At 37.7% G+C, this 26,630-nt stretch overlaps 1 protein-coding gene across 2 annotated transcripts in view; it reads left to right on the top strand.

The window, feature by feature from the left end:
* Positions 1-23,941, top strand: part of tbc1d22b (TBC1 domain family, member 22B) — a 75,998-nt gene extending 52,057 nt beyond the window's left edge. For both annotated transcript variants that reach the window (XM_067414318.1, XM_067414317.1), the window contains 3 exons: positions 4,730-4,857; positions 17,169-17,264; positions 19,106-23,941. In XM_067414318.1, the coding sequence (XP_067270419.1) occupies positions 4,730-4,857; positions 17,169-17,264; positions 19,106-19,234 (353 nt within the window). In that variant the 3' untranslated portion in view covers positions 19,235-23,941. The remainder of the gene's footprint in view (positions 1-4,729; positions 4,858-17,168; positions 17,265-19,105) is intronic.
* The last annotated feature ends 2,689 nt before the right edge of the window (positions 23,942-26,630 follow it).

Genomic DNA, 26,630 nt, shown 5'->3' with positions numbered 1-26,630 from the left:
GAACGCTGGGTTTTGATGGCCGTGCTGCACTGGAGACTTAGAAGTAAACGCCCACGGCTAGGATTGGATAAGATGTGCATATTTAATGAGTTTCAGCTCCGCCGTCAGTTCAGTTCACATGAGGGAGAGATTGTTTTGAAAGCGGCAACCGGAATGATTCTCTCGACCACAGGGCTCGTAAACGTCTTTATCATACAAACACAATGATTTATTTCTCATCCACCCGCGATTGATTAACATTTATTTATCTATTTTATTACTCTGCCCATCCGATCGGTGGATATAAGCACGAAACGCGCGCGCGCGCGCGCACACACACACACACACACACACACACACACACACACGTGTGCGCACCCAGATCAAGAAAGGAATGTTATTTCACTATTGAGATTCATCAGCCTGCCGACTGGCTTACGTTTTGGTAGCCCGTCTGGAAAACACATAGCCCCGGGACTACTATTACATATAAAAAAGACGTTTTACTCACTTAAGTTTGTTGCACAATTCCTGTCAAATCCAATATAGAAGGCACAACATTGTGTTTTAAAGTTCCCGTTCTTCATGCGTTTTTGAAGCTTTGATTATGTTTACAGTGTGCAATATAACATGAGTTCATGTTTCGCGTGTAAAAAAACACAGTATTTTTCACACAGTTGACTTATCTGTACAGCGCTGTTTTCTCTGTCCTAAAAACGGCCTGATGATTTCCTTGTTCTATGAAGTACAAATGTTTTTCCCACGTGAGCTGGAACTTTATTAAAAATAAATGAAGTATCATACATTCCTAATATTACTATCCAAAGGAAGCTTATGCAGCAACTGTGTTCTTCCACAATATCTAGCTATCTTCTAGTGATCCGATCAGCTCCATGAGTCGGTGGACGGGGTGACGTGCTTATTATTCTGTAGAGGCGGTGTTCCGTCAGTCGATGCCATCAAGATGCGCACACGATTGTTTTCTGGACCTGGTGTCTATAAAAGCTTTTCTTTGACTAGCAAGGAAGTTTTCAGCTCTAAAACTTACAGGATATTCTTATATTACCATGACCTTTTATATATAAAAAGCTCAAGGAAAGTTTATTTCTAAATTCATCACCCCTTATTGTAATAATAATATTTTAAATTCAAATGTTTTCTATTTTCACATTTCTCATTATCAGAATGATTATAAGATGATCAAATTTGAGTTAAATGGTTCTTTAGCATTGTTTGAGGCAGTTGTTCCTGCTGTGGTTGTAGGTTATAAGCAGGTTACCTTTGAAGCTGCTTAAAAGATAGAAATCACACGTTTTATGCTTTGTCTTTGAAATTTTACCAAAGCTATGCTTTTTAGTTAGATCAGATACGTCCGATTTTTGTCAGTTCTGTTGAGGAGCATAAAACGTCAAAGCGGCTTCAGCCCCAGACGCGCGTCACTTGTGCTTTTTGAGACAAATCCGTTTTTTTAACACCCTCAGAAGCTTCAGCACAAATAACATGTCATGACTGCCAGAACAAAATGACAGTGTCTGGAGTCCCTTAAATGATCCCATCTATTTCGCCCTTTGCCCTCCAGAACAAGGTGAACTACTCGTTTCGAACCGTAAATAGCAGCGCAAAATGTTCAAAACAACGAGTTGTTTTTCTGCCAGAGTGCGATCTTGTTCATCACCATGGAAAAGACTTGTTTTCCCAAGGTGTTGGCCGTTTCTGTTTCTTGGAATCACACGTTTCCGTTATGCCACTAGTCCGCCTCTCTCTTTTTTTTCTTTTTCTTTTTTTCCTGTCAGAGTGTTTATACCATCTGGTAGCCACCTCCCCTGTTCAGAGTGTTTGGTGTGATAAGCTGAACAGCCCACACTGAAACTCATGGTGAGAGCCGCCGCGCGCCTCTTTCCCATCTATCAGCATCCACGAGCACCGTGAGCAATAGCAGACCCCACAGTCTCGCCGGGGAGCACAGAAGAGAAATCAATTCCCCATAAGCCCCTGCGATTAGGGTGTGAAGGCAAATGGAAGTGAGTTGAGAGGAGAGACGAATGGAGTGGACTGAGCAAAGGGAAAACAAATAGCACTTTCACAGGGCAAGAGAGTCAGGGAAATACACTAGCAAGCATTTTGCATTCAAGTTTTTTTTTTTTTTTAAATTTGAAGTAAGGACAATTACAAATAAGGTACTGCTCATAAGTAGTCATGTATGAATAATAAAACACTGGTTCTGAATCGATGGTAACCGTTCGCCTTCCGTCTGACATGTTATGCAACATGTAATTTATCACGTTATTGAGTATATTTAGCAGTCCTTAAGGCTGGTATTGAATGTGCTTGACAGCTATTTAGTTATAGTGTAATATATAGTATAAAAATAAGTCTTTCACAAAAATGTACATTTTTATACAATCATAGTATGTACAGTGGTGGCCAAAATTATTAGAACACTTGGCATCTTGGAGTCATCTTATTGGGCCTGGATTTATTTTCCAAGGTGACAATGACCCGATACATTCTTCTAACTATTGCTGGAACTACCTGTGACAGAAGGAATCTGCTGGAACATTGAAATGATGTGCTTCCCTCAAAGTCCGGACCTCAACCCCATCGAGCACATTTGGGGCAAGTTGGAAAAATAAACTGGACAGATTTATTGTACATCCAAAGGAAAGCCTTTAGCTTCGGTTGCAGAAGGCATGGGATAACATTAGCGTTGAAGTTCTCAGAGGAAATATATTAACACTACGCCATCTGCATGTATCATGAACATTATGAATTTAAATCATGTCTTGGAGGCAGAAAAGGTAAATATTTTCAGATCAAAATGTTCATTTGCTGCCTAATATATCCCATCCACTAACAGGTGCCGCTGTGAAGAGATAATCAGTGTTATTCACTTCACCCTTCATAATGTCATAAACTAAGTGAGCATTTTGTCCTCAAAGTTGATGTGTAAGCAGTGAAAATGGGCAAGCGTAAGGATTTGAGTGAGTTTGACAAGGACCAAATTGTAATGGCTGGGCGACTGGGTCAGAGCATCTCCAAAACTGCAGCTCTTGTGGGGTGTTCCCGGTCTGCAGTGGTCAGTATCTATCAAAAGTGCTCCAAGGAAGGAACAGTGGTGAACCAGCTCCAGGGTCATGGGTGCCAAGGCTCATTGATCACCGTGGGAAGCCAAGACTGGCTCGTGTGGTCCAATCAAACTGACAAACTACTGTAGCTCAAATTGCTCAAGAAGTTCTGATAGAAAGGTGTCAGCATACTCAGTGCATCACAATTTATTGCGTATGAGTCTGCATAGCCGCAGACCAGTCAGAGTGCCCATACTGACCCCTGTTCTTTTTTACTTTTTTTTTTTTTTTTAATCAAAGAATCCTGAAAATGATCCTGATTACATGTTTTAAAAACTCAGCACAACTGTTTCCAACATTAAAATTAAATCAGCATATTACAATGATTTCTGAAGGATCATGTGACACTGAAGACTGGAGTACGGTTGAAAATTCATTTTTCTGTCGCAGAAATAAATTATATTTTATAGCATATCAAAATAGAAAACCATTATTTTAAATTATTTTAAATTTAATTATTTTAAATAAAATTTCACAATATTACAGGGTCATTTTTCTTCTGTATTTTTGATCAATAAACATAGGCTTGATGAGCCTTCAAAAACATTAAAAATAGTAATGTTTCCAAACCATATATATATATACATACACTCCTCATAGAGCTTTGTTTTATTATCTATCTATTAATTGGTTTTGGTCTTTGTTTTTGTTTGTCTATTGCACCTTGCACATTTCACTTTGCAAATGTAAAAACATAAATATTTTTACTAGACTTTTTGATTTTTGACAAAATGAGGACAGTGATTTTGATATATTTATTTAAAAAGTCAGACCATGATTTTACTCAATATTGTAAATATTGTAAAAACGTGTACAACAAAATGTCTGTCCACTTTTACCACCGAGACCAACATATCAATCTGTAACGACCCTTTTTTATGGTTTTGGATTTTTTTTTAAATGACAAAATTAATTGGTTTAAAATTGTGATGTAAAAAATTGTTTACAAATACTTTGATTTTGTTTATTGGGAAAATCCTTATGAACAAACCTTTTGTTGGGATTGCAAGAGAAGAGAATTTGTGATAATGTTCTAACCTCACACCAATGACTCACTCCATTAGCTGAATCCATTATGATGCAACCCTTATGTAACATTGCAAAGATCATTCATTATTAAAACCCTTTTTTATGATATTTTTGCTTTTATTCGTGGCAGAAAGGGTTTTTATTTTTCTTCTGATAGGTCCGACTTCAGTTCTCTGCACTTTCAGAGAGCTGTCACATTTTCTCCATCAATATCTATCAGGACTCGAGTCAATATGTCCGCTTTCGAAAGCCATTCTTATTCTGTTCAAAGGCCGAACGAGAGCTTATCAGAAAAATCCCTCTCTCAATGAGCTAAGCACCAGGCCTCCTTTTCCTTTTCACCCCAACATTCTCTCTCTCTCTCTCTTGCCATTCAATCGAATATAATTACACACACGTTAGGGGTCTATAATGTTAATTCAGTGAAACAGATGTGGGGAGAATTCAACAATAGCGGTGATCGGCGGGGCAGGAGTGCTTCTTTAAACAAAAGGGGTCCATAGATTGGTTACAAAAGCTACTCCCAGTGCAGCACTTTGCAGAAACTACCAGCAAATGGTTATAAACCCCCTGTGCTTTCTTTTCTATGCCCACAGAGGATGTCCACATGCACTTTCAGAAGTGTGAGGTGGAATATCTACAGTTTGCTTTCCGCTGGATGAATAATCTTCTGATGAGGGAGCTACCACTGCGCTGTACCATTCGCCTGTGGGACACGTACCAGGTACTGCTGCACCAAAACCAGACAGTGATTTAAAATGAAAACATGTTAGAAAAGCCTTTAGATGTACTTAAGTCGATTTTACCTTTTACCTGATCATTTTATCCAAAGTGACTTGGAGTGGCCTGTAGTTGAGTGTTTTGATCCAAAACAATGGGGATAGTTCATGGATCTGGTTCATGTTTAAACCTACAACCTTTTGGTTACCTGCCCAGAACCTGAGCCACTCTTAGGGGTGTAAATATTTGTGCTGAGAATTCAGGGTATGTTTGGTCCTGGCCAAAAAACTATTTGTCTTGGTCCACTTAGCGTTCACAGTGGCATTTTAACACTGAATCTAGCTAGCCTAAGGATGACAGGAAAAATTGCAATATACTGAAAAAATTAATCATAGGCATTAACTTATTCATTTTGACAGCCCTACTTTTTACATCCCTAGTCACTCTGTCACCTTATGGGGTTTGCAGGAAGTATGCAGACTCACATGAATGATAGCTGATCTTCAAATAATTTTTTTAAACGCATCAGAGGTTATGGGTGACGCGTCCTTGAAGACCATATGCTGCTCATACATTTTTTTTCTTGTTAAAATGGTGCAAAGGTGTGAACTACTCATATTCCTGTCATTCATTAATATTCCTTTGAAGAGTTTCCTTCCACTGATTTCCTTTCGTGTCCTGTCTGCTTGTCCTCTCTGAGACTTCCTTTTGATATATCTCCTTGCTCGTTTCTTTGTCCTTTACATCCGCCTCCATCTATCTGCCGCTCCATCTCTCATGCATGGCTTTTTGACGTAGATCCATTCCCACAAGGTGGGTTTTATTGGATAAAGGGGGAATAGTTGTCAGTACAATCCAGGAGAGGATATGGTGAGTGTTGAACTATTATCCACACTTGGATGACATTTGATTCCGTATGTTTTGATTATCAGCGGTTTGAATCAGCGTTTTTGCCAAATGTTGTTGATAACCATGTTGGATCATCAGCCCCTTGATGCAAACTTAAAGACAATATTTGCCTTTAAAACAAGACCTATTATTAATTTTTAAATATTTTTTTTGTTTTGTTTTTGGGGTCTACTAGAATAGCTTTTCATGCTTGAATGTGCAAAAAGCATTATTTTTCATAATATTACATTGTTGCTGCATCTCATTTCCTAGTCTTTAGTAACGCTCTTCTTTGATTGAGTTAGTGTGCTAACTAACTCAATCAGGCCTTTTATCTTGGTACACAATGCCTTGGGCAGGAATTATTTAACTCTTTCCCACAAGCATTTAAAATTATACTTTTTAAAACAACTCGCTGCCAGGGGTTTTGACCATTTTCACAAAAATTGAATAGCCCATAGAATATTTCGTTTTATGAATATCTAAGCATGCAATATATTAAAGGAAAGAGCTGACCCTCTACTTTTAAAGAAAAAAAGTATTATTCTGGCTTCATGCATTCCTTTTTTTATCAACACCTAAATATGGACAGAGCAGATTCAGAGCGATGATCAAACACAGATGGAGGAGATGGAGTCCATCAACACCCCTTACATTTCATTCAGTAACATAAGGTAGTTTTGATTTATATGATGTTTAATGATGATGATCACGTTATTTTGTATATGCATCTGTTTACATGCAATTGCTTGTTTTACTGCATCTTCCTCAAGTGTGTTTTGATCAGGAGATTAAGTACTCATTCAGAAGATGCGTAATAGTGCCCCCTAGAATCTGACAGTGGAAAAATGGAAAAATCAATTTTTGGCCGGGAAGCGTTGTCTCACAAATAACGTAAAATGTTGTGTTTGGCGGGGAAAGAGTTAACATGAGTATTGTGATGTGTGCATTCCTGAAGGAAACTCAAGACTACAGCGGAGGTGTTTCAGGGAGTTCGTAAACCATGCTTACTGATATCAAGAATAGCTGAGTTTGGAGTGACTTTATGTTTCATAACTGTGCAGACATTTGTTTTATTCTCTAACAGCTGAAAGTTGAAAGTGTAAAAAAGCATAATGGGTCATCTTTAACAAACACTATATTGTTAAAAATATTGGGCCACCCCTTCAATCATTGCAATCACTTTCATGGCCACATAAAATCAAACACCCAGGCATGCAGATATTCTCAGGAGCTCAGTGAAATTAAACGTGGTGCCGTGATATGTTGCTATCTGTGTCTATAAGTCCAGTCGTGAATTTTTCTTACTACTAAATATTTCACGGCCATCTGTTAGATGTATTATAACAAAGTGGAAGCAATTGGGAACAACAGCAACACAACCACAAGGTGGTAGGCTTCGTAAAATCACAGAGAAGGGTCAGTGCATGCTGAGGTGCACAGTACGCAGAATTTGCCAACTTTCTGCAGAGTTAATAGCTACAGACCTCCAGTCTTAGTGGCCTTCAGATTAGTTCAAGAACAGTGTGTAGAGAGCTTCATGGAATGGGTTTCCATGGTCAGGAGAATGGTACTTGTCTGACTGCATTGTCCCACGTGTAAAATTTGTTGAAGGGGGGATTATGGTGTGGGGTTTGTTTTTCAGGGGTTGGGCTTGGCCCCTTAGTTCCAGGGGAATTAACTTTTAATGCTTCAGTATACCAAGAAATGTTGGACCATTACCTGCTTCCAACTTGTGGGAACAGGTTGGGAATGGCCCCTTCCTGATTCAACATGACTGCGCACCAGTGCACAAAGCAAGGTCCATAAAGACCTGGATGAGTGAGTTTGGTGTGGAGGAATTTGACTGGCCTGCACAGAGTCCTGACCTCAAACCGACAGAACACTTTTGAGATGAATTAGAGCAGAGACTGTGAGCCAAGCCTTCCAACATCAGTGCCTGACCTCACAAATGCACTTCTAGAAGAATGGTCAAAGATTCCCATAAACACACTCCTAAACCTTTTGGAAAGCCTTCCCAGAAGAGTTGAAGCTGTTATAGCTGCAAAGGGTGTGCCAACTCCATATTAAACCCTACGGATTAAGAATGGGATGTCATTAAAGGTCATGTGCATGTAATAAAGGGAGGAGTCCCAAAACTTTAGGCAATATGGTTTATTTTGACACATTTTTCCTGACCACATGTGTAAAATCTTAAGGCAAAAATGTTCCTTTAAACTCTGCTTGACAACTCTGCTTGACTGTTTTCCTCCAGTTATTTTTCATCTGTTCTTTCTCAATTCCTTGTTTTCTTTTTATTTATTTCCTCAGGTGTTTTCACAGTGTGGTCAGGGTTGGGGCGAGCTGTAAAGGTGGCATTGACCCACCTCGCTTAGATAGAGGAGGGGTGTGTCAGTAGGGCCAGCATAAAACGCAGAAAGAAGCTGAGCCATGATGCATGTGGTTTCAAGGTTAAACTACACTTAAACCATCACTTGTAACCCGCCATGCCTCTTCAAATGTAATGATGGATCAAAGAGAAGCATGAGGATAATTTGTTTAATAAAGAAATGAGATTTTTTACTCTTAGAATAAATCCTTTGAATCAGCCTAAATGCTGCACATGAAACCACAATCACAATGCATTTAACTTTTGAAATGTGAGATGTGTGCTGTGAAAAAGTGTTTGTCCTTTTGTGTGGATATCTCATATTAAATTGTTTCAGAAATGAAAACAAATTCTAATATAAAACAAATGCAACCTGAATAAACACAAAATACAGCTTTTAAATGATAACGTTATTTAATGAAATTATTCAATACCAGCTAGGCCTATGAGAAAATGTATTTTTCCCAATATCTTCCCCAATCTATAAAACAGAATTCATAATGGGGTTCAGCTGGACTGGACGTGACCAGACATGATTACTGACTGCCAGCTCTGTTCAATTTTTATGTGATGTAAAATATTTGACTTTGTAGTTTGATGTCTCATAAAAGAACAAATATTACAGATACATTCCCCGGACAAAAAAAAAAAAATGTTGTTTGGATTTAAACAGACAAATGCATAAGAGCCTATGACTGGATTATTATTGCAGTTTATATTATTAGATTATTATGTTTCTAGCATGTTACATGTTTGGCCACAGTTCTTCTAACATGGTGCGTGTAGCTTTATTGTTCCATTATTTTATGCGTCTTCCTTTGTGGTTATTTATTTCCATCAAGATGTGCATCAATTTGTGGTCAAGATATTGACAATACAAGAGTCCAGCACTCTGTAAAGTCTCCTCCAGCACATCCCAAAGACTTTCAATGAATTTAAGGTCTGGACTCAGAGGTGCGATTCATGTGTGAAAATAATTCTTCATGCTCCCTCCCAACTATTTTCACAATTTGAGTCTGGTGAATCTTGACATAGTATGAAGACACATTATGGCCATATGGTTGTTACATGTGGTTGTTACAAAATACATGGTTGTTTAAGAATGAAAAGGGACATAATCCATCAGTTAGTGTTAGAAGAACTGCTGGCAAACATAACATGCTAGAAATATAAGGATTACTGCTATAATGATTAAATTATAGACTCTCACGCACTTGCCTATTCAAATCATAGACCGTAAAAAAAAATATGGACAATGTGACTTCATCCGTTTCCACTGACTAGAGTTGAAGCTTTCAGACGCCACGCACGGCGCTGACACCTTGGGACCGAGTCTGCGCAGAATAGAGAGCAGGAAGTACAGCCACGATATCAAAAGCCCGCACACACACTCACAGATGCAGAACGATTCATGTTGGTGTGAAATGAACAGTTATGGAAATGTAGAAATTAAAGCTAAAGCTCCTATCTGCTCCCAAAAATCCTGAAAAAGTTCACTAGTGCCTCAGTGATAACTTCACTCAGAGAAGCCATCAGTCTCAGCAGTCAATTATGAGGTCACCCACCCCATTTGCATCGCATCAAATAACTAACTGAAACCAAACTTAAAATGAAATCACTTTAATAATAACTACCTACAATGACACAAACTATAACTTTGGGGGAAAAATATTTGAAGTGTAATTTGATTGTTTAGTTTGTCTTACACCCATTAGAAAACACAGAAGGGCAGCTATACTGGGACCGGCCACCAGGGGGGCGATCGAGGCACGGAGGCTTCAGCTATTACTGGAGTCCTGCAGGCCTGACTCAAATCCAAACAGCCACTCTTTTGGGCCAGGCAGTGTGTGATCTCCATATAAACAGGAGATATGAAATAGGTCTTTGATATTTCTGTTAAAATAGATCTGTTTTAAAAAATGATAAAAGGTCATGTAAAATATAAAGCAGGTCGATGCCGTATTGACAAGGGGTGCCTAGAAAGCAAACTTAAGCGCAACTTTATAGAACTGGCTCATGAATATTAATAAGATTGCATGAGAGGGCAGTTCAGGTTATGTAGCAGCATCTGCAAGATTCAATTGATATTCATGAGCTCAGCCAGCATTAATTATCGTGACATCACAATGCATACATCCTGCTTCAAAACGCTTTTTTGTATTGTAATTTTTCTTTTGGATAACATGGATTGATGAAGCGTGCACACCTAGGGAAGCAGATTGAGTACATTTTGATTTCTTGTTGCCGTCTAGTATAAATTACAAGCTTTTTATCATCCTTTTGTATTAATCATCCATTGTTAAAATGACACTTTGGGATTTTACTATAAAACAGACACATGTTGCATGTTTGGTGAACCTCATCTAAGCTGATTAGATGAGAGGGTTTTATCCACTCATATGAAGCTAAAGGCAGAGAAAAGAGTCTCAACTTCTCCTGGGCTCCTTTATCAGGTCCCACCTGTAATTGCCCGTTTGGCACAAAGACTCACTCCTCAAGATCAATTAGAGGTGCACAAAGAGCTCTTGCCAGAAAGAAAGAGATGTGGGTGAGCAAAACGAAGGAGAAGAGAGAGAAAGGACTGAAGACAAAAAAGATAGTCATGCTAATGTCTGACTGATGTTCTGAAGGATCTGCATCTCACGTCCACTCCATTAGTGAGATGGGTTCTGTTGAGAGGTGGAGGAGCGAACCCTTGGCTGTGAATAACCCCATGTCGGATGCGTTCCTAGGAAAAATACTTGATCACTTCTTTTTTTGCTTTTGTTGCTTAGTCTTCAGTCATCTAAAGGCTCCCTATCTCCTCGGTCTCTCTTTGTCTCTTGAGCCATTCTTTCTGTCTCTTTCTTATCCCCTAAAAAACAAAACAAGTACTCTGTCAGCAGTATAGTACAGTGATTGTGTCAGTTGGGGATACTATGGTACTTGTATTACGCTTGGGCCAAGTTTCACAGACAGGGCTTAGATTAAGTAGATTAGGCCTTAATTCAATTAGGACATTTAAAGGATTAGTTCACTTTAAAATGAAAATTACCCCATGATTTACTCACCCTCAATCCATCCTAGGTGTACAGTATTGTTCAAAATAATAGCAGTACAATGTGACTAACCAGAATAATCAAGGTTTTTAGTATATAATTTATTGCTACGTGGCAAACAAGTTACCAGTAGGTTCAGTAGATTCTCAGAAAACAAATGAGACCCAGCATTCATGATATGCACGCTCTTAAGGCTGTGCAATTGGGCAGTTAGTTGAAAGGGGTGTGTTCAAAAAAATAGCAGTGTCTATCTTTGACTGTACAAACTCAAAACTATTTTGTACAAACAAATTTTTTTTTCTGGGATTTAGCAATCCTGTGAATCACTAAACTAATATTTAGTTGTATGACCACAGTTTTTTAAAACTGCTTGACATCTGTGTGGCATGGAGTCAACCAACGTGTGGCACCTCTCAGCTGTTATTCCACTCCATGATTCTTTAACAACATTCCACAATTCATTCACATTTCTTGGTTTTGCTTCAGAAACAGCATTTTTGATATCAAGTTCTCAATTGGATTAAGGTCTGGAGATTGGGCTGGCCACTCCATAACATTAATTTTGTTGGTTTGGAACCAAGACTTTGCCCGTTTACTAGTGTGTTTTGGGTCATTGTCTTGTTGAAACAACCGTTTCAAGGGCATGTCCTCTTCAGCATAGGGCAACATGACCTCTTCAAGTATTTTAACATATGCAAACTGATCCATGATCCCTGGTATGCGATAAATAGGCCCAACACCATAGTAGGAGAAACATGCCCATATCATGATGCTTGCACCTCCATGCTTCACTGTCTTCACTGTGTACTGTGGCTTGAATTCAGAGTTTGGGGGTCGTCTCACAAACTGCCTGTGGCCCTTGGACCCAAAAAGAACAATTTTACTCTCATCAGTCCACAAAATGTTCCTCCATTTCTCTTTAGGCCAGTTGATGTGTTCTTTGGCAAATTGTAACCTCTTCTGCACATGCCTTTTTTTTTAACAGAGGGACTTTGCGGGGGATTCTTGAAAATAGATTAGCTTCACACAGACGTCTTCTAACTGTCACAGTACTTACAGGTAACTCCAGACTGTCTTTGATCATCCTGGAGGTGATCATTGGCTGAGCCTTTGCCATTCTGGTTATTCTTCTATCCATTTTGATGGTTGTCTTCCGTTTTCTTCCACGTCTCTCTGGTTTTGCTCTCCATTTTAAGGCATTGGAGATCATTTTAGCTGAACAGCCTATCATTTTTTGCACCTCTTTATAGGTTTTCCCCTCTCTAATCAACTTTTTAATCAAAGTACGCTGTTCTTCTGAACAATGTCTTGAACGACCCATTTTCCTCAGCTTTCAAATGCATGTTCAACAAGTGTTGGCTTCATCCTTAAATAGGGGCCACCTGATTCACACCTGTTTCTTCACAAAATTGATGACCTCAGTGATTGAATGCCACACTGCTATTTTTTTGAACACACCCCTTTCAACTAATTCAACTAATTGCCCAATTGCACAGCCTTAAGAGCGTGCATATCATGAATGCTGGGTCTTGTTTGTTTTCTGAGAATCTACTGAACCTACTGGTAACTTGTTTGCCACGTAGCAATAAAAAAATATACGAAAAACCTTGATTATTCTGGTTAGTCACATTGTACTGCTATTATTTTGAACAAAACTGTATATGACTTTCTTCTTTCTGACAAACACAACACAAAATTGACGATATTTGCGTCATCGGAGGAATTTTTGTCCAAAGGCTAAAGAATACAGCCAGCAGAGGGATCTATTTCCTCATGTTTTCAACCTACGCACTGGCGGTGGGATCGCACTCACAGCTCAGCTCGCAGCTCAAGTCATTCATGTAAACGGATTGGGTGCGGAGCAATGTAAGTGTTTCAACGTCTCAAATTCATTTCTATGAAAGTTAAGATTCCAAAGGCATGAACTGAAAACGCACCAAACTGAACACGTGTTGTGAATGACTCCCGCAAGTATGGACGCGTTTACCTCAGCTCTCATCACGAGAGCTCATTCATGACGTTAAATGTAATCGGACTCCTGCAGCGTTTGTGCTGTGACACTCGCGTGGCGACTCACAGGCACGTTCAGTATTTAATTGTAGTGTCTTATCCAACTCAGTCACAGTAATCCAGTAGCGGTGGCTTTGGAAGTGGCCTCACAGGGCAGCGAAGCATTCTGGGAATTTTTGTATTTCATCCCCATGACACAAAAATACAATTTCTTTCTTTTCTTGGTCTAGAAGGCACCAAATTCAACAATTTCACATTTCTACTACATTAATGACCCAGTTTAAATACAGATTCATCTTCCCAGCACTGAAGTACCCCTTTAAAGGAACACGCCGACTTTTTGGGACTTTAGCTTATTCACCGTATCCTCAAAGTTAGATAAGTCCATATAACCACTCATTTCTGTTCGTGCCATAACTCTGTCTGACGCACCCACCGCTAGCCTAGCTTAGCACAAAGACTGGAGGTAAACGGCTCCATTTAGCCTACTGCTCAAAAAGTGACAAAATAACACCAACATATTTCCATGCTGTGATGTGTATAGTTACATTGTTTACTAAGACCGACGGAAAATTAAAAGTTGCCATTTTCTAGACCGATATGGCTAAAAACTATACTCTATACTATAACTATTTTTGCTTAATAATCACAAACCATGGGTGCAGCGCGCAATGAAATTACACAGCGGTATACGGTGAAAAAGCTAAAGTCACAAAAAGTCGTGTTCCTTTGTTACGTCTGACACCATACCTCGTGCCAGTTGGTCTTTTTCTGTAACGATGGTTTTGACACAAAGTACTTTATAAATTATGAAATATTTATTAAACATAAATGTTTATTGACTGGCTGTACACTTAGGGTTTAAAGGGTTAATATATATATATATATATATATATATATATATATATATATATATATATATATATATATATATATATATTATTCAGCAAGAACACAATACATGTGTCAGAAGTAAAGACATGTATAATGTTAAAATTAATACAATATTAATTTTCAAATCAATGCTGTTCTTTTCAACTTAATGTTCATCAAATAAACTATAAGCAGCACAACTGTTTTCAACATTAATAATAAAGTATGTCACTCAAGCAGCAAATCAGCATATTAGAATAATTTTTGATAGACCATGTGAGATTGAAGATTAATTTGTAAATTAGTATGTATTTATCAAAAAATATGCACATTTAAATACAAAGTAGTTTTCTTGATATTTTCCTAATATATTTTCCATTTAGGAACAGGATGTTGTCAACAGTGTTACTTTTTCACACAATTTTTGTATTGTGCGAAAAAGTACTGTTGACAACATCCAATCTTCTTTACTTGATATACAGTACATCTGTTTTACTAACTTAAATTTCAGAGAAATAATAAATGTCTGGTGATATTTGAACCTGGTGACTATACGCAATTAAAGCAAGAAATACCTTTGGACCAAAACATCTCATAATTTGATAACTGATATAATGAACTATTAGGATCACTATTAGAATTATTTCTTTATCTTGATAAAATCCAACTTTTTCCTCCTTCCTCATTCTCCTCCTCCTTTTCCCCCATCTTCTCACTCCAAGAGGGACCAACAGAAACAAAGCAAACAAAGCTATTTATAACCGCCCGCTGCCTCTCAAGTGGCTGAATGTACCACACTGTACACAACACAAGTAGAGGGGGATGTGGAGAGAGAAGAGGACGAATGAGGAGCGGAGAGCCGGAATGGGTGGTGTCTTCTTTAGATATGTTGGGAATAACTAACACGACCTAATTCCCAGTCCAATAAATTAGATAGATGGTAAAACTACATTAGGAGCTCTGTGTGTAGGCGCTCGACTGTAGCTGAATAATTTAACAAATAATATTTTAAAACTCTTATTACTCATCATGGAAGTAAACAGTTCTTTTTATTTCTGGCTAAAGAAATGTGCAGTCGTCAGAGCAGTAGCTGAGCAGAAACAAATTCAGTTCAAATAAAGACAGAAGAAGTCTCATGCAGATCTCGTCTATACAGCAACCATTAATATTGACCCCGTGTCCAAAAATGCAAAAGAAAAAGCACCATAAAATTGTAAAAATCTTTTATCTTTAGAATCTTTATTGTCCACACATGTGGAAATTATTTTTCAGCCTCACAAAAGCACATGCATTTGACTTCACAATATAATACAGTAAACGCACAAACGTACCTAAGAAACTTCTCATATGACTATTATTTTAGTATTATTTATGTCCTACTTTGATTTTTATATTTTCTGTTTTCATTGGGAAAAATATATTTTAAAAAAAAATATTAGTTTAATTTAGAGCTGTCAAGCAATTCAAACTTTTAATTGATTTTATTACACAATGTAGAGAGAAATTAATGGAATTAATCACACATCAAATTTAGTTGAGAAATTAACCCCAAAAGATAATTTAAAGTCATTATTGTTTAAATTAGAAAAACATCAAATAGACTTTAGAAAAAAGTCCCTTTAGAAGAATATTTTATTTGATTCAACATACAATTTATTACACACAAACTTTTAGGCTTCAATGGCCGAGTGAGTAAATTGACATATTTTTCATTTTTGGGTGAGCTGTACCTTTAATGAGTTTTTATTAATAATGAAAAATTATAAATAATGAAATAAGAAACTATAACTGCCGGTAGGTGGCAGTAAACGTCTAAATGAGTAAGTAATTGAGTCTTTCAATTTTTTATTCGTTCAGTTGATTTAGGAATGATGTAAATGGCTCTCTTTATGAATGGGCCACTGAATCATTGGTTCATCAAAACTAATCATGCTCTGTTTATAGGTCATATTTTCATTGGTAAAATTAAGCAAAAGCAGACAATATTGTGTCTAAAATATAACAATATTAACTTCTTATTTTTGGAATTGTTGTATAAAATCAATATCACATTTGCGCTTGTGCTGTTCGGAACAAAAGCAGCACTCGTATGATATTGCGCTTGATACTCGTGATATTGCTTTACTATATAATATGAGACAAAAGGGGGAATTTTTGTCCTGATATCTTGTACTTAAGGGGCATTCTATAGGCTACATACCACAGTAACTTGCTTCATGTTCGTCACCAATCAACCGTATGAAATGTTAGATGACCTACATAGGTCAGGGACAGGTGTGTTAAATGCATTAATCATTTTAACATGTTATTTTGCCCAATAACGTAATTAAATTAACACGTAAAGTCTACAGCCCTATTTGAAATATAGTTTATTCAGTGTTAGGTTTAGTCATTTTTGTACTTTCATATTTATTTCTAGGTTTTGTTTCATTTTTTTCTCATCTAATATTTATATTAATAATAGTAATGTTTTTTTGTTAACAATAAAAATTCTGTTGAGGTACAGATGAAATTTTCGAATCGTTTGTTGAAAATCTTCCTCTTCTATGCGCTCAATTCTCATTTATGTTCATATTCAAAAATGGCCTGGTTTGATATCATTGATACTCAAAATATGATGAATAATGACTTACATTTCTATCTTAAATTTCAGTTTAATCAGTCTTTGCGCCACCGGTTCTTCTGCTCTTAAATGCTCTGGAGCTATATGACTTAATAAGGCTAAATATAGTGCATATGGCATGTTGTTTTTTGATTAACTGCTGTTGCAAGGGGAAAAATGTCAAGTGTGTTTGAAAAACTAAAAGCAGCTTTGTGAAGTCATTAATATGGTCATGTAGACCAAAACAAGGTTTAAATGCGTATATGGGTTTGGAGAAACACAAGAGTGAATAATTGATGACAGAATTTTTCATTTGGATGAACTATTGCTTTAATGCTCAGACTGGTAACTGTAAGGTTGCTGGTTCAATCCCTGCAAGGAGTAAACCTCGAGCAATCATTATTTTGCCCTTTGAGAAAGCCACTTAACCCCAGGGGTTGTCTCTCTAATAAGTGTGCTGTATGTCACTTTGGATAATCATCTGCTTAATGACTGCTTACTTATGCAAGCATGTGCATTCTGCTCTTGATCCTCAGGCGGAGTCAGAGGGATTCTCACATTTCCACCTCTACGTGTGTGCCGCCTTCCTCATCAAATGGCGTAAAGAGATCCTCTCCATGGTGGACTTCCAGGTACCGATGTGTTTCCACGTGTCATGCATGTCACGGCCGCCGGGCTCCTTGAATAAGCTCGCGCCGTTTACATGTAACCGTCTGCATGTCTGCCGAGCGCTTTCCACACATGCATGCATCACTTGAAAGCGTCCCGGCCGTCACTTACCCCAAGACTATCAGAATAATTGGCCCTCCAATGGAGCAGCCTCTGCTGTAACCGAATTTCACAGACCAGCGAATTCACCACACCTCAGCGCCCGCGAAACGAGAAAGTTCTGTTATTTGCCTTCATTCTCGCTCTTTCAGCCCTTCTTTCGAAGGATCTCCACGCCTCCGCTCCATCTCTGATTCTCTGGTTTATTATTTGCCTCGCTGTCAGGTCGGGTCGAGAAGGGTTTGATCTATTTGAGCATGCGTTTATACTCGGGCTGTCAGTGGATTAAAATAATCACATTTAATCATCATGGACCGATGATCATGTTCACATGATTGCGTTCACAAATTTGATTATTTGATTGATTGTTAAAAACTGCGTCTACTTCTAATAAAATATTTTAGATTTAGTTGAGAAAATCTGTGATAGCAATCAATTGAATAAAAAAAAAATAAAAAAATCATTGTTGTTATTGAGAAAATCATGTGAAAAATATTTAAGACTAAATGTATTCAGTTAATTCAAATTAAATATAGATATTTAATGTAGTAAATATAGTAATAATAACAACAATACATTATTATTCATATATATTATTAATATAAATATTTGTCTAAAATATTTTATTGCTGACACAGACTTGATTTTAAATAATAATATATAACATCAATATTTATATTAATATTTTATTCTAAATTATCTTTATTCTATTGTCATTATTTTACATTGTATTATTAAATAGGTTTAATTTTTGTGTTCAGTTTTTTTAACAGTATTTTTTAATGTGACTTTTTTACCATCCTAAAACTTCTTTCCCCCCTACTGCATCCCACATTTTCATTTTAATTTCGGTTACTCTATGCAAAGACAAAGGCAATTGTCCCATCTGGATTTGATTTATAAATGAATTACTAAGGTGTTTCTCCATTTATTTATTGATAAATGAGCTTCTGTTTACAGAAGCTCATGTATTGTTGTGCCTGAGAAATGAACAAAGACACTTGTGCATTTGCAAAGCGATTATAAGACATGCAAAACAAAATTAAACTATTGTTGGTTAATGCCGTAATGGTTTTAAGTACATTTAAGCATGTTAAACGTCTTTAATCAGTCTCTTAGGTTAACTTATATTATTTATATTCATGCTCAAACATTTGATGTGATGCCAGACTATTCTGTATATATATATATATATAGGTTGTTCTGATGAGCATCATTATTTATTTATTTTATCCCAAAGCTCAAAAGCAGTTAGAAACTTGAAAATCAATGATTTTCAGCTTGTATGCTGCTGCGTTAAAAATCCCAGACCAAAGTACCCGAGATTTGATCTTGCACAGAGTGAAGCTGATTACGATAGATCTGTTCTTGTGCACTTACGATGGTTGTAGGTGGCGGAAAACCCACGTACACCTGCATAACACACACACACACACACACACACACACACACACACACACACACACACACACACACACACACACACACAAGCAGTGACCTAAGAGCAGCACCAATCATGAATCACATTATTCTAACATTGTAATCATGCTGTGATTACAAGATTTTCCAGTTGAGAACAGTAAAAATGCATTTAGTAGGTAACCATATTTTTCAAGGTGGACGGCAGCTACCAGCAGATTGACAGAGCTCTTTAAAAGCCACTATATGGTCCAGTTTTATAAAATGTGTCATTATGTCATTTCAGAGCCTGCTAATGCTCCTGCAGAACCTTCCCACAATACACTGGGGCAACGAAGAGGTGGGTTTACTACTGGCAGAGGCCTACAGACTCAAATACATGTTCGCTGACGCTCCGAGCCACTACAAGAGATGAGAACCCGTTACCGGACCACAGCGAGACTCCGCAAACCCAGACGATGATCTGACCTAACAACGACACTTCTTCGCTCGGTTTAATCTGACAGTGAAGTTAGAGCTCACCAATTTTCGCCAATGACGTCAAATTTGTGTCATCGTCTGTTACAATTCACAGTCCAGAATGAGACGGTGTAAACAACCACGAACAAAACATATTTGGGGGGTGGGGGGACAGCGTTCTCGATGGCTGACAGTTCAATTTGCCTGCAGATGACTTCAGAAGATAACTGACAACGAGAAGCCAAGCGCTGAGGAAAAGAAAGAGCTTGTGTGAGCGTATCAGAATGAAAACAGAAGGACGTGACATACTAGCAGTTTGTTTTTCTGAAGGCTTCCCCACATCTTCCTCCATTTGTTACCTCAGATGTTGAGAAATCATCTCTCTCGCTTTTATTTTGAGGCAGATCTTTTTCCCCCCATATGTTCTCTTGTTTTGTGTTATTAGACCATAATGTGATCTCCTCAGACCTTTTGCTCATTGCGACATTGATTGTACCACACGCAGGTACACGGGTCGATTCCCGTTCGTAATCACTCAGAGACGGTCTTATTGAAGCTCTGCAATACATGAAACTATGGCAGCCGTAAAGGGTCATTTCTCAAGAGACGCAGCCAAGCGTTACGGATTCGAAGAATCAATATGCAACCGCCAGAGGATGTGTTTGGGGTTTGTTTCGGGCTTTTATGTTTATTAGAATCTTAAGACTGTGAATTTTAACAATCAAACAGGAGAATCTAATCTTTTAAAGTGGCTTTGTATGCGTATGAAGCTCTTGCACAATTATTTCTTAGAAAATTGGTACTTATAGTGCTTTATTATAAGCGTTCGACTACTACTGAGGTAACGTTTCAGCGGAGACGACTGAATCAAACTGTAGTGAAATATTAATGTGGCTTTATAAAGAATGAAGCAGTGTGATGTGAGGTCAGCCTGTGAGACCACAGGACTGGAGTCCTGTTGAAAGAAACATACCGACTTAGAGACGGGCTGAACGGTTTCGGCTTTCACTGTGTGGTACCGAAGCGTGGATGGGTAATACCTGGCAGAGACACGCTTCAAGCAGCACAAATTATAATCTTAAATACTGTTGAAGAACAGTAGATGAAGTCTCAAACCACTGTGAAAAGGCATCTACCCTCCGTTTAATCTCCCAGGGCAACCGAATTATGCAGATGTTCATGCTAATCAGATGTAGATGATCTGATTATCTCCCTTTTCCCTTTGAACCCTTTTTTTTCACCTCTCTGTATATTTATTAACTCTGGCTGATTCGTTTTGATTGGTGGTTCATTGTTCAAGTTCTCAATCTTTCCAAAGTATATGTGTAATCTTATATTAGCGTGCGATGCGAAATGATTTTCTCTGACTTATCGAAAGCAAATATTTTCATTAAAACCTCTAATCATTATAACTTGGACCAAACCCCTGCATGGATAATCTGAATAATAAATTAAATAAGTGTCTTTCTGCTTTAATTATCGAAGCAAACGGAGTGTATCGATTAGAGGAAGCTGTCGGAATCAGTTAAAAGCGATGCCGTTGAACTTCTGGCTCAGCGCTGTGGAGGATTTACAGTTTGCTGATGTGAAACGCTTGAATAACGTACATTTTGTCAGCTTGCTGTCCCGTATTCATCCGTCAGTGACATTTGAAACCACCTGCGCCATGCGGTCTTGCTGTTACAATCTATTTTTGATGACGCATTTGCGGTGCTGCACTCTTGTTTTAAAGTGAACTGGAATGTATTTTTTTTCTTTCAGGTTTAGGTTTATGTCTTTGCATACTTTAAAGAGCTGATATTCACTCCAGAGATAATTCATTTGCTCGTCACCCCTTGAAAGTGCGCTAATGAAAGGGTGACTTATTGTCGAGGGTTGAGAGTGCTGACCCTGGTGAGGAGACGAGGCAGTAATTATTCATGAGATGCGTAGAGGGAATTTACAGATTAGCTCCCAATTTTAGTCTTTTGAATGTCATAAAAGTTTGAACTGATCTTTATAGTGAATCTGTTGCTCTGTTAACTTGTTTAAGTCAACATGAAATCAAATCGGACACGTTTACTATCATAATATATATTACTGGTCTTTTCGTCTGTGATTCATTAGTGCACACTGAGATCTGGCCTTCACGGTCTTCACCACTGCCTCTGAAACACTTTTTCTTTTCTGCTGATCTTACTTAGGTTAATGGATAAAGTTAACCAATAGCCATAAAGAGGCACTTTAGGTTGAATTTGACCATCAGACACCATGGCTGGCTCTTGTACAGAGACTTATCACCCTTTCTCCATGTCAAAAGTGTAACTTGTTACATCTTGCTATTTTAAGAATCGCTGTGCTACTGTAAGTACTGTACACTGCAGTTCAAAAATGTGCGGTTGGTAAGATCAAGGCTGCATTTATTTAATCAAAAATGCAGTAAAAACATATTTTGAAATAGTATTAACATTTAAAATAGCTGTTCTCTGTCTGAATATATTTTAAAATAAAATATTAGACACTGCAGTTCAAAAAAATGCAGTTGGTAAGATCACCAAGGCTGCATTTATTTAATCAAAAATGCAGTAAAACATATTGTGAAATAGTATGAACCTTTAAAATAGATGTTCTCTATCTGAATATATTTTAAAATGAAATATTCCTGTGATGCAAAGCTGAATTTTCAGGATCCTTACGCCAGTCTTCAGTGTCACATCATCCTTCATAAATCATTCTAGCTCATTTGCTGCTTAAGAAACATAATTCATTGATGAATAGAACGTTTAAAAAAATCTTTGCAACAATTTAAAAAGTCTACTGTTATTTTTGATTAATTTAATGCATCCTTGCTGCATAAAAGTATTAGTGTCCTTCAAAAAAAAAAAATCTTTTGAACAGAAGTGTACAATGTAAAGGCAGATTTCTTTCATTTCTAGTGGAGACCCATAAAGCTGTCTCAGCCAATACAATGGCATTATTAAGGAAGGAGGATAGGATTCTGCAGCGTTTCAGGATCTCGCATGACGATGCAGATGGTGTTTCAGAAACACGGGAGTCCTTCACAATCCCCTGCAAATTTGCATTCAGCTTGAATTCATACTTGCTAGAATATGTAACGCTCACTTTCTATCATGCAATCAATTCCTGATTAATATAATATAATCGTACCATCCAGCATTTTTATCTGGAATATTCTGATCCACTTAAATAAATTGCAAATGCAATTTCATGTTGACTTTTACACTTTTGGGCATCTTTTAACATGAATGTTTTAAACAGTTTGGATTTCTCCGACACATTTGATTGTATTACATCTATTGCCTTTTTCCTGCATGTGCATTCATACCCTGTTTTCACAAGGTCACATTAAACCACAGTTTTTTTTATTATTTCTTTTGCTTATGGTACAAATTTGAGTATTATTGTATTGTGAATCTTAGGCTCCGTTGACACCTGGTACTATGAAGTGTTATAGTCAATGTGATCACAAGTGGACAAACACAGGTGAAAACATTTCGAGCTTTTCCATTTTCGACCACTTCCAGAGGTAGTCGAAAAAGCATTGCTATCGTAGTGTAGACACTCATCTAACACACAATCACAGTTTTCAGCGTGGTCTTGCGTCTGTCAGAGCAAAAACAAAAGAAAAAGAAAAAAAAAAGTTTTTCCATCGTTCCCGGTTGCGTTCATGTAAATTCTGCAAGCATATTTCGTCCATTAGATCGAAAGGTTTGAAAAGGCCCGTATACATTTACCCTCCCCTCAAAGAAATCAGGACAGAAGTGGTTGAAAGTGGACAAAAGAGACGGATTAAAACACAAGGGGTAAATGAGAATGTGTCTCCTTCATCTGCTTGTGATCTGATCGATCAAAACACAACCAGCTGTAAACAGGGCCTAACTCATAATGTTCATGAATTCATGTAATTGTTGTTGTCTTGGGTTTTTCCTTATGTCTAGCCTTTTGATTTCGAGCAAGTCGATTGGTTAATACAACTGATGTTTTTTTTCCCGTTGTTTTCATAGCTTTTCTTTTTTCTTTTTGAAAAGAAAAAGTGTGTGCCCTGCCGGTATGGCCACCATGTCTATTTATAGACATGTCCTCTATGTCTTAAGTTATTTGTCTCCTTCCAATGCTTTTTCCATCTCTCCATTTTGGGCTCTCCGCTTGGAATAATTCCTCCTTTCATTTATCTGTTCCATCCACCGGGGCTGTGTTTGAAAGATATGCTTTTGTTCTTTTTAGATTTATTCAAAATGTACTCCATAATTTTAGGATCAAATATTTGCCTTTGGTCTGCAAATAGAAATGGTGCTTCTCCTTGTATTAGTCATTCTACTTGTGGAGAGAGGTTTTTTATTTATTTTTTGTTGCAGTTTTATGATAATGTAGATGTGGAAGAGCAGTACTGTGGTTTATGCGGCTCATAGCGCCATGATTGTGTTCAATGCAAATAAGTCTCTGTAGCAGCTTCATGGTGCATCCTGATGCCAGATCTCTGTTGTTCTTTTATCTGTGTTGTTTTCCCCTCTGCGCAAAATGCCAAAATCCTCGAGTCATTGGGTTCTTATTGCTTAATCAGTGCTTTTGTAGTCCACTGCTTTTAGCCTTAAAGAAAAGAGAGATGTGGGAGTTTTCTGCTGTATGTTTGATTTTTGGATTCTATTAAACTGTTGGTACTCTGTTTTAATTTCATTATTGTGTGTGTGTGTGCGTGCGCGTGCGTGTGTGTGAGAAGAATGACCGTGTCCCCTTGATGAGTCCAGGCAGCTGACGCTCGGAAGCGCCCTGTGGAAATGTCAGCTGTAATTAGCGCTTGTTAAGCAAATGGCAGGGTTAATGACCTCGTCGTCTCCCTGCCCACAGCCACAGTCTGTTGACTGTTGACTGACTGCGACCGAACCAGCATTAAACATTTATTATTCAATTTGACCGTTCCGTCCAAGGTGTTGATGGCCATTCCAGGATGCTGCGAATTTCAGGGGGAATTATGGGACATTATAACAGCTAATTGTGCAGTTTGCCGTTTATTTTTAGCCCGTCCTGTCAAACATCAGGACACTTAGGGGGTGGGGGAAAGACACCAAAGGACAAAAGGTGATTTCACAGACACGCCGTAAGTAAGTCCGTAGAGAGAGTACACTGAGAGAGAGTACGCTGACGGACTGACAGGGAAAGTGTTTTGGGCCTCTGTGGAATGCTGTCCTCATGAGAAATGACGAGGGAAGAGTTTAAAATGAGTCATTTTGAATTATGTGAAATGTTTGGCCTTTACACGTCAGCAGCTTTTTGCTTTAGGGGGATCTATGTTGGAGCGTGCCGAAGGTAACGGCACGCAACCAACTGCACACAGACAGAACGAAGCAAGATTTGGTGGGTTTACTTTTTAGGCATTAACCGTGGTAAAAGCAAATGTGCAATAAGTAATTGCTCTTATTATTAATAACCACATTTTTTTTATGTGTGTATCATTATCCTCAAGGCTGGATAATTACAGCAACATAAAGATTGGTTGACAGGGGTTTTAGTGGGAGTCGACTTACAGTGTATGGCTTACTTGCAATCATTTAATAGCTCTGTGCAGTGCTTGATTCTGATTGGTCATTTGCAGTGTTCTGTCGTTAACAGTGATGCCAGTAACGCGTTACATAGTAACGCGTTACTCTAATCTGACTACTTTTTTCCAGTAACGAGTAATCTAACGCGTTACTATTTCCAAACCAGTAATCAGATTAAAGTTACTTATCCAAGTCACTGTGAGTTACTATTTTAGTCATTTTCCTGTTCCTAACCGACAGCTTATCAAAGTTCTCAGCCCGAGGGCTGGAGCCGTGTTTTTTATTTATTTATTTTATTTTTTACATTGTTGCAGCCATTAAAATAGTTCAGTTTTGTTTTTAATGTCAAAGTAGTTATTTTTCGTTTTGTTTTTTATTATCCTAATTTTGTTTGTTAAATTAAAGTTTATATAGGCAAGACAATTCAAGAGTTGGTTTGAGAGACTAGGCTATTAAACATGCGGTTAACTCACTGGGTCGTCACATAAAAAAATTAAAACTTTAATTTAACAAACAAAAATTGCTCCAAACATTTTTCTAAATGAACTTAAAAAATAAACGAAACGAAATATAACTACTTTGACATTAAAAACAAAGTAGGCTAGTTATTATACCACCACAAAGGCATTTCTGACGAGCTGAGGCAGCTGATAGATTAGCCTACTGCTCACAACATGCTCGCAACGGTGCTCAAAAAACCCGAAACGGGCTACACAATCTAAACAAACAAAAAAAAAAAGTACAGGCAGGTTGTCTTATAGCCTACCTTACACTTCAGCAAAATTAATATAAATCCGATCTTCAATTCCCGCGGTATTTGCTCATTTAACGGAGTTCACATCAAAGCAAAAGATTCCAGCATTTTATTCAGCAGCTCATTTTAAATTCAATGATCGCAATATGAGAGAGGGAGAGCGACCTAAGCACTGGTAAGATCATTAGTCTCATTATTTTATATTGAAGATGATTGTGTTTTGTGTGACTTATTTTAAAGTTTCATTTACGGCCATATGCGTTGGCTTGCTTTACTCATCTGCAGCGATGTTGCAGTAGCACCGTCATATCTATCTGACTACAACATAACACGCTCTCACACATTTATTTTTTAATTGCCAGGAGTAAAATTTACACATGTGGTTTAAACAACCAGATATATTTACATTTGTCCGGTTTAGTTTGAAATGCTTTCATGCACCTTCTGAATTGGTTTGTTTGAGTGATCGGAATTAAATACGTCTGGAAAGACTCTCGGAAGGCATTTAGGCCTACTCCTGGTCATTTCGCAATCAGATAGATACCTGGTCAGAGAAAACGAATGAAGGAACCAGTTGTAAAAAGGCCATAACTCTAGCAGCTGCTCTGAAGAAACGGACTCTTTAACCCTGCGCGAGCCATATCTTGACAGTGGCGCAAGCTATCATGGTCTCATGTTGTTTCCACCAGCACATCTCATTGTTCATTTTAATTATTAAAATAAATATAAAACGAAGGAGAAGCCTAAAAAAAAGGGGGCGTAAAAAAGTCGGGATAAAAATACAATAAAGTGTGTTGCCAAAAACGGTTGTCATTTCTATTTTGAGGCGGCAGCGGTGTTGTCGGCAACTGCTGAATGTAACTAATAAAGTAACTTGTAATCTAACTTAGTTACTTTTAAAATCAAGTAATCTGTAAAGTAACTAAGTTACTTTTTAAAGGAGTAATCAGTAATCAGATTACTTATTCAAAGTAACTGTGGCAACACTGGTCGTTAATTATCCTATATATCTGACTGCTTATCCAGGCTGTCTTACATGCCAGTCCTTTCATATCTCTCAT

Source organism: Pseudorasbora parva, chromosome 13, assembly GCF_024679245.1.
Source record: "Pseudorasbora parva isolate DD20220531a chromosome 13, ASM2467924v1, whole genome shotgun sequence".
Lineage (NCBI taxonomy): Eukaryota > Metazoa > Chordata > Actinopteri > Cypriniformes > Gobionidae > Pseudorasbora > Pseudorasbora parva.
The sequence above is the reverse complement of the archived record's forward strand: the minus strand, read 5'-3'. Positions and strand labels throughout refer to the sequence as shown.